Genomic DNA, 15,575 nt, shown 5'->3' on the forward strand with positions numbered 1-15,575 from the left:
CAGACTTGTATGTTAAGAGCCTGCTGGTTTTATTCCTTGAAGGTGCTACCCTTTCGTAAGTGCCTTTGTTACCTTTAGTGGGACACCTTTCTTTCTCCCTCTTCTATATACATTCACTCTTGTCCTGTTTCCTTACTCCTCTCTAGGCTTCCTTTGCGCAGGGTCCTTCCTTGCCAGCCTCTGGTTTTTTTACTCTTTTTGTTTTGGAAGAACTGAAACTGTCATTCTCAGTTTGCCTGCTCTTACTAATAAAGTATCTCATTTCCTTTTTCATCTGACCAGTGTAAGTAGTTACTACCTCATGCCCCCATTTTTAGTTGTAATGTCTGAGGACAGCCATGTTAGAAGGCTCTCCAAGTTCTGATAATTTGGTTTTTACTGGCTTCTGGCTGCAAAATATTTTATTTTCTGGCAGTAAAATAAAAGGGGAACCAACTGAAGATCAGGGACAATGCCATTATGTGGTATGTCCCTAGAGGAAATCAGTTGTTTATAATAAACAAACGAACAACTAAGTAACAGAACTTCAGAAGTATTTCCTTCATCTTTTCTGAGAAGGAAATATTTTTTAGAAGAACCACCCTACTCAACTAGGTTTTTTAGACTGACTGGAGGTCCTGGTGATTAGAAATGTTGAGAGACATTTCCCCCTACCTTTAACTGCTCTCAGTCTCATTCAGATATCCCCTATATATACCTCACTTCTCCAAAACGGCAATGAATATCATTTAAGCAAAAGGTGAACAGTTCCTTTTTGGGCAAATATGAAAGTGTTACTGTCTGTCAAAAAGGTGTTGATAACCATTTTCATAATCACAGCGTGTAGCCTTTCCTTAAGGTCATTTTAAATATGATAATTTTTAAGGTAAATTATCTAAAATGAATATTGAACATAACCTCTAGAGCACAGAAAAAGCACTAACAGAATAGACTTAGATTTGTAGCCCTATTTTGAGTCACTTTACAAAATTACTTTCTATTAAAAAAAAAAATCACACTTTACAAGATTATTCCATTCACAAGTTTTGTCAGGTTTATGTATAGTAGAGTGCTGTAAAAATCTACCTTGATTTACTGTGAGCATCAATCCCATTTATTCCATATATATCCCATGGCAAAATGGCATGTTATGTCACAGATACCACTGTGGGAGAGCTGTCTTTGCAGCCTTACAGCTTGCCACCACTTTTTTCAGGCACAAATAAAACATCAATATTCACAGAGAAATGAAGAGGAAAAATAAATTCTCTCTGAGAGGATCCTGCTTTCTTTTCCTGTTTGTAAACTTCTAGCATGCTATGGGCATAATCAAAACTGAACAGAAATATTTGGGTAAAAAATTCCTGTGCCTTTTCAGTGTCCTACATGTCACTTCAAATCCAATGCCTCATCCACTTTCATGTCGTAAGACTGCTGCTAATGATACCAGAAGTCAAATGACATGATAAATCAGAAGTCATTAATTAGATAGTTACCTTCACAATTTCTTTCACATTGGGTGAATGTACAGACTGTTCACCCAATACATGTTATAGATACGAAAGAACTGTGAATACAGAGTGAAAGAATGAGTACCCAGGGTTGCAAACCCTGAGTCAGACCCCATAATCATGAGATGTAAAAAAAAAAGCAGATTTAAGAAGAGACTGTTTTGAGCATTTAGGATGCACTTGGGTCTCATTTTGGCTTGTTCTCAGACAGCATGATAATTAGAAACTTTTTTTTTTTTTTTTTAAGGAGAGCTGAGATATTCCCAAGCCACTTGATTTTAGAGTACAGAGATTTATGTAAAACACTAAATATTGCGAGACTTATACAAAACATGAGAATTGGCAACACTGAGTATTTGATTAGTCATTTTCCATTTCATGATTATGAGAGGAAAAAAATAGCTGTGATTATTAACTCTTTATCAACATCCTCCAAAGTCCTATATGGCTGTCTGCAAGGAGATACTTGGGAAACTTAGGACTCAGAACTTGTGGTAGAGGTGACATCTTTTATTAGACCAGGTAGATTTTTGCAAAAAAAATGTTTTTAATTGCAAGCTTTCAGGCACAAGCACCCTTCTTCAGGCATAGGAAAAAAGATTGTAAAAGTTCTCCTAGGTAGAAATGAAAGTTCATATTTCATAGGAGAGTTAAAGGTGTGGTATAATCACCTGCTTGGAACCGTTCATTTTATGCAGGTTAGGCTCAGAGAAAAGTTGGAATAGTCTGTTTTACCTCAAAGTTGTTTGATGGCAAACAGGATGTAGTCATATTTCCTTCTGGTTATAATATTTCATATTTCACAGAACAGTAAATGCTCTTCTAGGCAGGTATTTCTTATGTGGTGATTTTTGTGTGGTTATTCTTCATTAACCAGTGGTCTGAATTAAAACTGGATCAAGTAAATTGTATCAAAACACTTGTGTGGACAGCCACACGCAGAATGAGAAGCTGAAAGTAAGCCAGGGGGTGGCACTTTACACTAAAAGCAGAGGAGCAGTTTAATGCAGTGCTGTTTGCTCTAGGATATGACTTGTATCAAAACACAGAGGGCATAGTTATTTGTACAGGGAGATTAAATAACAACTGGAAGTAGCCACCACTGTTACTTTGGATAATTCACAGGTACTTAATGTGGGACAATCAGCATATCCCTGTGTACAGTATTTTTCTGCTAGATAAAATGCTCAAATCCAAATCCAGCCAGCTGTCTGTATTTAGCTTTAGAGCAGGGATTCTCAAGCAGGGTGCCCCCACACCCTAGGGTGCCTTGAGATCCTTTCAAGGCTGCAGTGGAGTGACATATAGCTTTAACACTGTTAGGTCTGTAAAACATGATTCATCAGATAAACCCAGTTTTCAAATAATAATGCCTAGCTGTGGTCTTTCTACAGCAGGGGGAAAACAACTGCCCTGTTGTTTTTGTAGTAAAAAAAGAGTGAAAGAATGATAATTAAGAGCTATGAGAGGCAAGGGTTTCTTAGGGTATTTTGCATTGGACCGAATTACTACTTCATTGTGGGGCTCAAATGTTCATTGCACCAACTTATTATTTCATTGTATGGCTTTTATCTCTGAGGGAAAGATGTGATTGTGGTCCTGTATTTTGTTGAGAATTTCACTGTTGGCTTTAGTCCTGAAACAGTCAAAGTAATAGTCCAGTGTCTGGTTACGTTCACTGTGAAGTGTCCGGTTCCATGTTTTATTGTTGCTGGGGGGTTTTTTCAGTTGTGGCAGGAGGGGTTGTTAGAGGTGATGGTGTTCTGGTTGTGGAAGTATTCTTTCAGCTGAAGTCTGAAAGAGATCACCCTAAGAAATCTTGCATCATTTCTGGACCATCATGGCTGCAGCATAAGAACATAAGAATTGCTATTTCCTGGGTCAGACCAGAGCTCCATCTTTCCCGCTATACTGTGTCACAGTGGCAGAGGGGGGATGCTGAAAGGGACAGTGAACAGGGTCTGACCGGGGTCTTTTTCCACAGGTCCTCCCTCACTTGCAGCCTCCAGCATTTAAAGTCTGGGAAGTAAGTTCTACTTCAGAGGCTGTATCCCTAGCTCCCATGCTCAATAGTTACTCATGCCCCTTTCTTCCAACAATGTGTCCAATCCCATTTTAAATCTGGTTAAATTGTCAGTGGGCCCATCTACATGTTCATTCATGCTAATGTGCATTAAATTTACTACCTTCATTGTGAGTGAATGAAAAGGCACAGTAAACTATTTTAATGCATGATAGCAAGAGTGGGCTTTTTTGTGACACTTTAATGCACATTAAAATAGGCTAATGCACATTAAAGCACACATGTAGACATGCCTAGTTTCCACAACATCTTGAGGCTATAAGTTCTACACTTTAATTACACGCTGTGTGAAAAGGAACTTCCTTGTGTTAGTTTTAAATTTACTACCTACTAGTTTCATTTGATGTCTTGTGAGAGAGAGTAAGTAATAAACCCCGACTGACTTTCTCTTTGCCATTTAGTATTTTGTATACCCTCATCATGCCCTCCCTCTCTCCCCCCACTTTTAAGTACTAAAAGGAAGAGCTGGCATTTTTCTGAGGGCTGCCTCCAGTCTCTGCAGAGGTGCCTCCAGTGTGAAAAACATGGAGAACCGCTGCTTTAGAGACTATCTAGAGTGGAGAGCTCACGCCTCCTTGAAGCAGTTCAGTCTCTGGCTGAAAAACAAAGGCCTGATTTAATCTAAGGCTGACTGTCTCAGGTTGTGACTGGCATCAAATGTGGGCCCGTCATTTACACACCCCAGGGGAATGGCAATGAGGGGACTTCACTTTATATCAGCACTTGTGGCCCTGCTACAGTCTGCTGTACTTTCTTTCAACTTTGCAATAAGACTTGAATGTCCTGGGGGCAAACTGGGTGGCTGCTCCACATGCATTGAAAGTGGGGTGCGTGTGTACGTGTCTGTCATCTGTCTGTGTGTACATGCATATGTGTGTACTGAAAGTGGGGCAAGGAGTGTTTGTCTCTCCTTGGAATTTCTTTGGAAGTGTGTGTTTGTGTGTGTACACCTCCTTATGTAGGTGTAGCTTCACATGTGTATGTACGTGTGTACAGAAAGTGAGGCAGTGGGTGTGTGTGTCTCTCTCTCTCCCTGGGATCTCTTCCTCTGGGAAGGATGTGTGTGTGTGTATGTGTCCCCATGTCCTTACGATCTCTTCCTTTGGGAAGAGGTGTGTGTGTGTGTGTGTGTGTGTGTGTGTGCCTCCTTAGGATCTCTTCCTCTGGGAAGGGATGTGTGTCCCTAGGATCTCTTCCTTTGGGAAGTGTGTGTGTGTGTGTGTGTGTGTGTGTGTGTGTGTGTGTACATCTCCTTACGTAGGTGTAGCTTCACATGTGTGTGCACATGTGTACTGAAATTGGGGCAACGGTGTGTGCGTGTCTCTCTCCCCCTGCGATCTCTTCCTCTGGGAAGAAGGCTGTGTGTGTAGCTCAGTGGGATCGCCTCCTCTGGGAAGCAGGGGGCGGTGGAGGGACCCGAGGGGCAAGCCCCCCCCCCGGGCAGCACGGGGTGCGCGGGCCAGTGCCGGGGCCAGGCGGGCGCAGCTGCGGCGCTCCCACCCCTCGTCCCGTCCCCGCCCCGCCCCGCCGCCTCGGGCGGGCGGCGCAGCCCTGCCCTACCCTGTCCTGCCCCGGGGACGTCCCGCTGCGGGGCCGAGGCGCTGCAAAGCCGCGGGCGAGGATGGTGCGGCCGCCGGCCCCGCTGCAGCCGTGAGGGGCGCGCGGCGCGGCCCGGCCATGGGCGACCCGGGGCTGCACCACAAGCTGGCGCTGGGCTACGCGGTGAGTGCCCGGGCGGGGGGTGCCCCGCGGGGGGTGCGCGCCTGTGTGTGTCCCTCTGAGTGTGTGCGCGCGTGTCTGCCTCTGTGTGCTTGTGTATCTGTGTCCCCGCGTGTGCGTCTGCCTGTTTCTCTGTGTAGTTGTGCGTGTGTCCGTGTGTGTGTGTGTTCCTCTGTGCGTCTATGTGTGTGTGAGTGTATCTGTGTACCCCTCTCTGTGTGTGCCTCTGCATCTGTGCGTGTGTGTGTGTGTCCCTGTGAGGGTGTCTGTGTGTTTGGGTCTCTGTGTCCCTGTGTGTGGGTGTCACTGTGTCCCTGTATATTTGTGCATGTATGTGTGCCCATGTGTGTGTTGCTGTGCCCCTGTGTGTCCCCTCGTGTGTCACTGTGTCCCTGTATATTTGTGCATGTGTGTGTGTCACTGTGTCCCTGTGTGTTTGTGTATGCATGTGTGTCCCTGTGTGTCACTGTGTCCCTGTATATTTGTGCATGTGTGTGTCCCTGTGTGTGTCACTGGGTCCCTGTATGTTTGTGCATGTGTGTGTGTGTGTGTGTGTCCTTGTGCATTTGTGCATGTGTGTCTGTGCAGGCAGGATACCCCCCCAGGTAGGGCATTGCAGGGCCCAGGTTCAGTGGTAGGTTGGGATGGGGAGGCAAGGAGCAGGGCAAGTCTTGAACATCCCAGCAAGCTGGCTGCAGCCCCTCTTCCACCTTCATCCCACTCCGACCCCTTGGCCCAGCAGGCTGGAAGCGCAGAAAGAGGCTTAGGGTCCACGAACCACTGAGGGGGAAGAATGAAGATCACTTGGCTGGGAAGGCTTCAATTCCTTGTCAAGGGAATGGGCTACAAAAGAAAAGGGTCCATTTGGTAGCAGTCTGGGGCCAGGATCTCCTGGTATCCCCCTAGGCTTCATCTCTGTCTAGTCCCATCCCCGTTCCGCATCCTCCAACCAGGCCTATATATGATAGGACTGGACTTTGTCAGCGCTTGTGTTTCCTGCCAAGAATAAAGCACAGGGAAAGGCAGAGCTTAGAGCTGTTGCCAACGTTACCTCTAGCAAAACTGAGGGCAAGCAAAACTTGGGGGCATCCAAACCCCAAGCCTCCAGGCTTGGGCCTGCACGTAGGACACCTGCTGAAGGATTTAGAAGTATCTGAAGCCCCAGACTGAAAAGTGTGGGGTGGAGGATCCTTGCCAGTAGTAGGGCCACATAAGGTTTTTGAATAATTCAAAGGATTCAGAACTGATCTGGCTAATTTGACCTGGGGCACAAAATATTTTCCTTCAAAAAAAAATAAAATAATGTCACCTCTAGCAAGGCAGCATGAGAGTGATGTAGCCAGGAGGGTTCAGAAATGATGCATGAGGGAAGGGTTTCTTAGGGGGATCTTTTTGACTGAGACCTGAGGAAGAATGTCTTGCTTTGGAAAGCTTGTCTAACTGTATCTCAGCTACATGGTTGGTCTGCTAAAAAGAGATGCCCTGAAGAGATCCTTGTTTCTAGAAAGGAAACCAGCAGAAAACATCACATCGGGATTTGGTTCTGAGAACTGCACCTTACTAGAAACCATGATGCTAGGGGCCATATAAGCAACTGCCTAGACTAGAGTGCTGGAGATATTTTCTTTGGGCAGTAGGCTGCATGATAGATGGCAAATTATTTTCCTTGGGGGAAGGAGTGGTGTGGGTTGATTCTTGAAATGAATAAAAGGGAATTTAAAGATTAAAGATTTGAAGATTAAATTTTAGCTTAAGAAAGCTGACTGCTTTCTGTGGCATAAACTTAGGTGCATTACAGGGCGCACAAACTTTAACAGGTTAACTTCTTTTTGTAAGGCAATGCCTATAACACGGATGTCCTTGCATAAAAATACATTTAAAGAAGGGATGGGGATGAGGATGAGAGAGAGGGAGATTGCCCAATAAATTGAAGAGAGACAGATTCCTCAACAGGTTGAATGGACAACAAGCAGAATCACTAGTGCTGGAGATGTTTTCAATAACTGATTTCTTTGCAGCTTCCTAGGCATTTTATGCGATAACACCACATTGTATTATTTAGATCACAAGAACTCAGCTGCCGAGAAACCACTTCCTTTTTACTAGCCTTATTAGGAGCATTTTGCCTGTGTCTTGGGCAAAAGAAAAAGTAACCCTCTCCTCTCCCAAAGCCATATGATGTTAGAATGATTAAAAACCCAGTAGGCTTGATGTGTCTCATGTATGCTGATGTTAAATCAGGAAAAGTTCTACTGAAACTAATAAAATTGCATGGTTATGATGGATCAGAATTAAACCTACAGTATATACCAGTGCTGGAATTCAATTGCAAGGACTACAAAGGATGTTTATTTTTATCTTTCAGTCTGGTGTTTGGTCACAAGGTGCATTGTGGCACTACCTTGAAGTGTCAGTGTTCTTCCTCCACTTTATTTAAGCACTTGTCATACTATTATTTCTTTGCTGTACTTCCCAGAAATGTCCCATTTTAAAGTCTTGAGTTTTTGCAACTTTCTGCTGTTTCCTACTTTTATACTCTGGTTGAGGTGTTGAAAATCTTTTCATACCCACTCGATCATAGATGTTACTCAGTACACTTGGCTACTGTAATAAAGAAGACTTAAAAGGCTGGGATTGATTATCTAAAATATGCATGTAGAAGCAGCCAGCCCTTTATAGTATATGTGCCTAGTGGTAGTGGTAATAAATTCACTGCATTGTTTGCGACTGTGAGTCAATGAATGAGGAGGCTGTTCTTTTAGTAGGGCAATTGCTCCACTGGAATTTGGGCATATGATAGACTCATAAAAGTTGTCACACTTGCTCTGTAAACTTTTATCACTTCCTGTGATTTATGATTTATTTATGATCTACATTTAGTGTACCATCAAACTACCAGCTTCAACCACATTATTGTTTCTCTTATCTGACTACCAGTTCACCTTTGTGCGGACAGCCAGGAACAGATAATATATCAAATTCAAGTTAATTCTCTCAATACAAAGTTCAGTTCTACAGTTGTGGCTGATCTTGGAACTTGCTTCTTTGCATATTAGATGAGCGTTAACAAAACCCTTGCAATGCTTCTAGTTTAAATGCCCTAAAATGTAATTGAACTGCATTATCAATATAAAAATATAAATAAGAAATACTAGTCAATGCAAGATTTAGGTCCTGAGGCAACAAAGTATGTACGTATCACTCTGAGTCTGTGATCATTTCCTTTGAAATAGACTACTCACTGGCTTAAAGTTCAAGTGCGTGCTTAAGTTAAAGCATATATTTTGGTGGATTGGAGCCTAAGCCTTGAATGTGACTTATTACTTGAAAGCAACTTATTTATTAATATTTATAGTTTTCAATAATTATGTGACTTTAATTAAAATACGTTTTTTTGATGATTGTGATGTCTGTGTAACAAAAATGTTGTTACAGTTTTTAACCACAAGTAATAGATTATTAGAGTAAGTAAACAATGTTATTTGGGGTTTTGATTAGGGCTGGTGAATTACCTGATCCTTTGGGGCAGGGGTGATGGGAAGGAATGAACTAGCATATGGAATATTACTTTTATTTAAGTGTTTATGGCAAATTTTGAAACATAGCATAATTGCTAGTATCCATAAAGATTGAGGTTTAGTGACTGTTTCCCTGAAACTAACTTTGGAAGACAAGTTGGGCTACCTTCTGAGATGACTGGGCCATCAGTGGCACCCATCGAAGTCAGTGTGCATTTTGCCATTGACTTCATTGAAGGTGGGACTGCCAAATGTTTCATTCACAGCCCCACTTTGAATTAAGTGATAGAGTCACTAAAATCATTTCAAGAAGCTAACAGTTTATTCCTATCAACCAGTTGGAATGTCTTCCAGTTTTGAAACTGATTCTAAACATAGCTAATTAAAAATATTGAGAATTTCTTATCAAAATGGAGATTTCTTCTGACACTCTAACTCTTCTTGTTTAAGTTTTTCCTGATATTCCCCCTAGTTTTGTCATTTGAACCATCCCAAATAACCTCTTTCCCTTTGTAGTGTCTTTGTAATAATGTGAATACTTGTACACCATTATCATGTATCATCCCAACAGCCTGTCACCTAGCCAAGCAGTACACTATAATTCCTTTCTGCCTAAATCAGTCTCTGTACCCTATTAAATGTCCCTTGACATGTGCTGAATTCCTTCTAATTCATTAGCATCTTTCTGGTATTGTGGTGCCTGAGGGTGGTTTTACTATGTTAAAAGAAAGAGGGGGTCTGTGATATGAGAGATCTTCTTCATTCCTGAATTTATGTGTACTTTTTAAATCTTGATGGTAGCTTTTTACAAATTCCGGAGCTTCATATTTTTAGTTTAAATCCTCAGTAGTTTTATAATATTTTACCTTTGTATTTTGAAAGGGCCATTATCAATTTACATTCTAATCAATTAAGAAACAAGATAAAAATAGTGTTAGGCATGCCTTCCCTTCCACCCCCTCCCCCACCCCCTTTTTCTTTTCTTTTTTTAAGTTTCTGTTATGGTGTCATAGCTGTACTTTTTAGTGCGCCAGGGCAGGAAGTGGTTAATAGATTGGCTGAGAGAGAGTTTTTGAAGTCAGCCTTGACCTGAAACATCTGCCAGAAGTGTAGAATGTGGAGAGAGGAGCTGACTTCACCAGAAAATTCCTCTTCTTTAACAACCAAAAAGGAAAAGAGGATAAAACAAAAAATGGCAAGCTTTCATGGTAGCTGTCTTAAGCAACAAAGCATACACGTCCCTGCAGATTTGAGGTTCAAAGGTGTGTGAACCACAGAAGCCACAGAAACAAGGAGCTTTTTGGCTCTCTTAGGGTCTCTGGCCATTTACTGAGTGAGAGAAGCCATTCTGGTTTTCCTGAGGGAGGGAGGGGGGGAAGAAGGCCTGGATCAGGGATGTAAGTATCATTTAAATAATTACATGTTTAAACTTCACTAATGATATCTGTTCAATGGTTAACCAACGACACATACCTAGCACTTATATGTGTGTGTGCACGTATGCTTTCCGAGCTGCCCTGTGCACATGTGGGGAGGTCCACTGTGTCCCTGCCCCTAAGTCACCCGTGTGGTGCAGGGAGAGGGAGGTGGAGGCAGAGCCCCATGTTACCACTAGTCCTCCCTCCCCTCCTCCTTACTGCCTCCCTCCCTCCCAAGTCGGTGGTGCACTGCAGGAAGAGGGAGGCAGAGATGCACGCTATGACTAGCCTTCCTGGGGCACCTGGCACTTCTCTTCCCCACAAGACTGTCTGGTGCTAAACATTAACTGTAATGCGTTAACAGTAGAAATATACTTACTGTTTAACCTTTCGCATCTCTAGCCTGGATATAGATCTGTTCCACCTACCATCCCTGGTATTTATCCTGCATCAACCGTAATTCAGGCAATATGACTTCACTGAATTTTTGAGAAAAGAGTTTTTCCTTTTAACAGTGGTCAGAGACATTGACCTGTTGTTTCTGCCCATCTGTGGTTCCTTGCTGAATGTGAAACTCTTACAGTCTTTCTGTTATTTATTTATTTATTTATTTATTGGTTTAATTGTTTTGTCTTTTGTCACTGTATGGAAGGATCCAGGGAAACTGAGGAAGTAGTATATGGAGGAAACTGAAAGTGACAATACTTTCCAAAACAGAGAAAATGCATCCTAGAAGATAGTTTTTTAATCTGTTATTTTTTCAAGTAGCAATTAACGTAACTGTGAGATTAGAAATAAAAAGAAGCTAATTCACACTATGATAGCAGATACCTGTGGGTAAGGGATACCAAACACTTAAATTCTTTGTGTGAATGTAATTCTTAGGGCCTTGCTACATGGTAACTTTAGGTGGCTTCTGGAGCTTTTAACCCCTGGAATGGCTGCACATTAACCTTTTAATTGGCTTAAAGCACTTGTTATTTGGTTTAACATTATGCCACTCCAGGGTAGGATTATCTCTAATTCACCTAATTTTTCTTCTGTTTGATTACCTTGTGGCCACTCTCCACAGCTTTTCCACCCAAGCGGAAGTCCTCTAAACTGAGTGGCCTCCCGCTGCCACTCAGACTGGCTGTGCTCCTCCCAGCTGCCCCTTTCACAAAATCACTCTACTCCCTCAAGAAGCAAGGTGACTGCCATGCTGCCAGAAGGAAGCCACCAGAAAGACCATATAGATGTGCCAACACTTTCTGCCACAGCCTCTCAGGGCGCACTGTGCACTTTGCCTGCACAAATGCTGTAGTGGGGCTGCCAGAAGTCACACTGCTAGGGGATGTGCTCTGTGGGTCTCTGCTAGCAGAACTGCTTTCAGCAGTGCGCTTCTAATATAGACAAGCCCCCAGTCCCAAAAGCTTCCCAACTTGGCTCCCCACAGAAACAGTGAGCCTGTGTCTTCTCTAGCTTCTAGTTCTGCCCCTGCTCACAAAGCCTCTAGTGGCAAGTCACAGCTGTGCAGGTCAGGGAGAATCAGAAGGTTTTTTTTTAGTCTTACATGAGACTGCTCCACTAAACCAAACAACAATAAGCTGATTAACATTTGTTCGGCTTACAGTGTAAGGTATGACAAGGCCCTTAAACTGACTTTGAAAAAGCAATGCTTGTCCCTCTGGTTTGGAAGTGCACTATCTGACATCTTCGAGGCTGCAGCCACTTGCAGATTGCAATAATTGGGAGACATTGGTAACCTATAAGACTATCATTTCAATAATTATTGTAAGTCCAAAGAGAAATTTATCTTAATAGAATGATCATTTTGAACTTTTCTTTCCACTTTTTTTAGAAAGATTTGGGGTTGTTTTTCCTTTCCAATTGTTTGAAAGTAAACCCCCCCCCCCCCCCCCCAAAAAAAACAGCTGTTTTCACATTCACAACATCCTCACGAAACGAGCATGAGAAATATTTCCAGCTCCAGTGGACAAGCAAATTAACTGACACAACCGGCAGTAGTGAAGTGGTTAATAATATTTGTGTTTCCGGGCCTGACTTTTTTAGACTTTATTCAGTGGGCTTCAGTGAGTTCAAGTGTGTGGTTTTTAGTGGTGGTATTTCTTCTCAAAAAATGAATAATTATGAAAGGTAATTATTAAGCCTTGTCCTTCATTCTTCACTTGAACAAAATTTCCAATGACAGCAGTGATTCATATTACAAAATTGTAAGCATTTGGGAAGTAGTTTTATTGTTAAGCTTTAAAGAACACACACACGTTGAGGAAATTAGCCCTCTATGTCACTCAACAGTGAACACTAGGGCCAAGTAAGAAAGGGATGGACTCTTGAAGAGTCTTAACTGCTTTCATCAGACATGGAAAGTTGCATTGACTAACTGAGGAGCCAGAGGGAAAGGAGATGGAATCTTTTCTGTTACTGAAAGGAAAAGAAAATGTTTGTGTTGAAATCTCTTTTAGACAGTTTTTGATAATGAAAGTGCTATTCAGTTCAGTACAGTACTTCATATGCACATATGCTGTATTTCTCAGTAATGGTATATAGCTGTGGTGCTCGGCCTTTTGGCCATGCATGCCAGATGAGTGGCACAGAGCTGGTCCGTGGGCCAGATTGGGTCCTGGGCATCTGGCATTCCCCACTCCCACCTCCCAAGCACTGGAATTGGGCCCTGGGGCCTGATACCACCCTTGCCATGCCTGCTGGGATCAGGCATCTGATGTATCATACAGGACCTAGGGCTTTTCATGGGTCTGGGAATATGTATGTTACAGACCCTGTGTCAGTTTACTCTGTGTAATTCTTTGTATTTGTCCTGTGATCTGTTTGACAGTTTTAATAAGGTCTACCTACAGGAGCACCTACTACACATTAAAGCGCACATGTACATTAGCATGTTTTAAATCTTTGGTTTCTTTCTCCTGCGATTATATTGGGTAATTAATTGCTGTGGTAGGATTTATAATTCTTGTCATCAAGGAGTAGTGTAAACTACTTGGGTGCTGCTTAATAAAATTTCTTATACCTGATCTTGAGGATATGCAAATGAAATAGGCATAGGCGCATTTAACTTTGATGTTACTATACAAGTCTCTGGTCATTACACTACAATAATAGGAGATTTAACCAGCTCACGTTAGCACCTCTTGTAGTTGCTATATGAACAAGCTTTACAGCACACAGCTCTATAGGGCAAGGTACAGACATTACTCTTTTACTGGTATTAGTGATTGGAAACTGGTCTATGGCCATAGCAGAACAGACATTCAGTACACGTAGATTAGTTTTAAAATGGCAGAACTTGGCCTAAGATTCCTCCTCCCACCACAAGGGTGAATGCTTGTTGTGTTTGCTACCGATCTAAACTATGCTGCTTACAGAAAACAACATAACTTAGATTGATTCTGCCTTGCGTTTTTTGAATGTCTGTAATGTCTTGTCTGTGCAACCTGAAGGTCTTGCACAGTTAATAGCATGCACAGCTCTTGGAGGAAGGTTGGCCTTTTGGTAGATAAAGCCTGGGACTGGGAACTGGGATGTCTGGCTTCTGTTCAGGACTGTGCTATGTATTCCCCATTGAATTTAATGCTTCGCTTTTCTGTGCCTCAGTAGTTGTACAGATTCATTTATTAATGCTTGGGAGAGGTCCATATACCAGGTCACAGGCATGAAACATACAGCACGTGGAACTATTCCCTCTGGTCCACTGGCAGTCTTGCGGGCTACTGGAAGCTGGGGGCGGGGGGGCATAGCCTGCTGCAGAATTTGGGGTTCCTGGACCCTAGTGGACATGTTCATCAGCAGCTGCCCCTTTGCTCTGCACAGCTGTGCGCTCCAAGGCCTGCTTCTCCATCTAAATCTGGTTTTATGCTGCAACACAGCCCTGACTTAGTGCTGCCACTAGGTTAGAGGTCTGTGCTGCCACCTGCACTGCTGCCTGAATATGACCCCTGCAGTTTCTGGTGGCCTCATGGATCCAGCCTGGGAGGAGCCCCTACAGTCCACATCTGGCCTTGGGCCTGGGGGTGAGTTTGACAGCCCTGTGCTAAGGTGATATAATGCAGCTATGTCTAAAAATAATAGTTACATGCCAGCCTTGCTGAGCTGATGAGTCTGGTGCTCTGCATTTCAGTTTCTTTCTCTGGACATCAAGACGGCGCTCACAGTCTGCTTATGGCTCAACAGGGCCTCCCTAGTAATCCTAGCTACAGATTCCAGAAGTTTCTGTGTTTCTTCCCTGCTCTGAAAGTTGTAGTAATTTGTGATGGTTGCAGATGCCATACTCAAGTTATAGCCGTTTGGTTTTGCAGTTTTTGCAGCTGGGTAAATAGAACTGTACTTTCAGATGATGACCAGGGACACAGATGTGTTAAGCTTGTCGGTTCCACTTTTATTTCTTGTTAGTTGCAAGTCAATGTAATGTTTAGATTCTTATGCACTAGCATGATACTGTAATGCCAGAATTGGGAATGCTGCAGGAGGATATTTGCTTATAAAAGCTGCTCCTACTGGAATGTTTGAAAACATAACAATGTATTTCTGCTGGTCACAGTGCTTGAAAAAACGTATTTATATAAAATCTAAACCAAAATAGGTCTGCTGGAATCCCCTTGAGGAAAAAGTCCATTTTGTATGAAATGCATAGCTGTCTCTTGAACACTTAAACTTCACTGTTTGCATGCCTTTGTTTTTATTTTTCAGCTTTTCTAAAAGTATATTGGACTATCATTTATTGGTTAGTATAGTCCATGAAAATAAAGTTCTCTTCTCCTGCATAACTGTTCTAATGGAATACTTGTTTCCTGAGCAGTAGCACAGCTGAACTTTCAGTGGCTTGGGCAAAGTACATTTGGAGTTCAGATTTCATGGTCTTCATGGTTTACTAATGCTATTTAAGGATACAAGAATGGAAATGAAAGTACTTCATTTGTCTAGGGAGTATAGAAGGTGTGTCTGTATTGTATTCCTTACAAAAAAAATCTAAAAACCTTTACATAGCAAACCCCTGGCTGACACATCCATGTGGTTCATGTTCACCAGTATTAAGGGTGTGTCAACTCCTAAAACTCCCTTGAAGAAAAGCCTGGCCCTTATCCTGACTCAAACTGGCTCAAAATTGTGTGTGTGTGTGTGTGTGTGTATGTGTATGTGTATATATATATATATGTGTGTGTGTGTATATATATATATGTATATATAAAATTATATATGTGTGTGTGTGTGTGTGTGTGTGTGTTACTTCTATTTTCAGTGCCTTCAGCATTGCCCATTGTAACTAAGCTAGGTGGAATAGAGTGGTGCTTCCCAGTTTTTCTGCAACAGTTGTGTGATTCTTGTCTTAGAA

General features: G+C 42.4%; 1 protein-coding gene across 3 annotated transcripts in view; it reads left to right on the forward strand.

The window, feature by feature from the left end:
- ARHGAP6 (Rho GTPase activating protein 6) overlaps positions 1-15,575 on the forward strand; it is a 556,002-nt gene that overhangs the window by 262,336 nt on the left and 278,091 nt on the right. Inside the window, exon 1 of one of the 3 annotated variants that reach the window (XM_019495001.2) lies at positions 5,121-5,295. The exons of the other annotated variants lie outside the window; for them this stretch is intronic. Coding sequence (XP_019350546.1) covers positions 5,251-5,295 — 45 coding nt within the window. The 5' untranslated portion in view covers positions 5,121-5,250. Of the gene's footprint in view, positions 1-5,120; positions 5,296-15,575 lie in introns of those variants that run through there. 3 annotated transcript variants of the gene reach the window in all.

Source organism: Alligator mississippiensis, chromosome 1 (assembly GCF_030867095.1).
Source record: "Alligator mississippiensis isolate rAllMis1 chromosome 1, rAllMis1, whole genome shotgun sequence".
NCBI lineage: Eukaryota > Metazoa > Chordata > Crocodylia > Alligatoridae > Alligator > Alligator mississippiensis.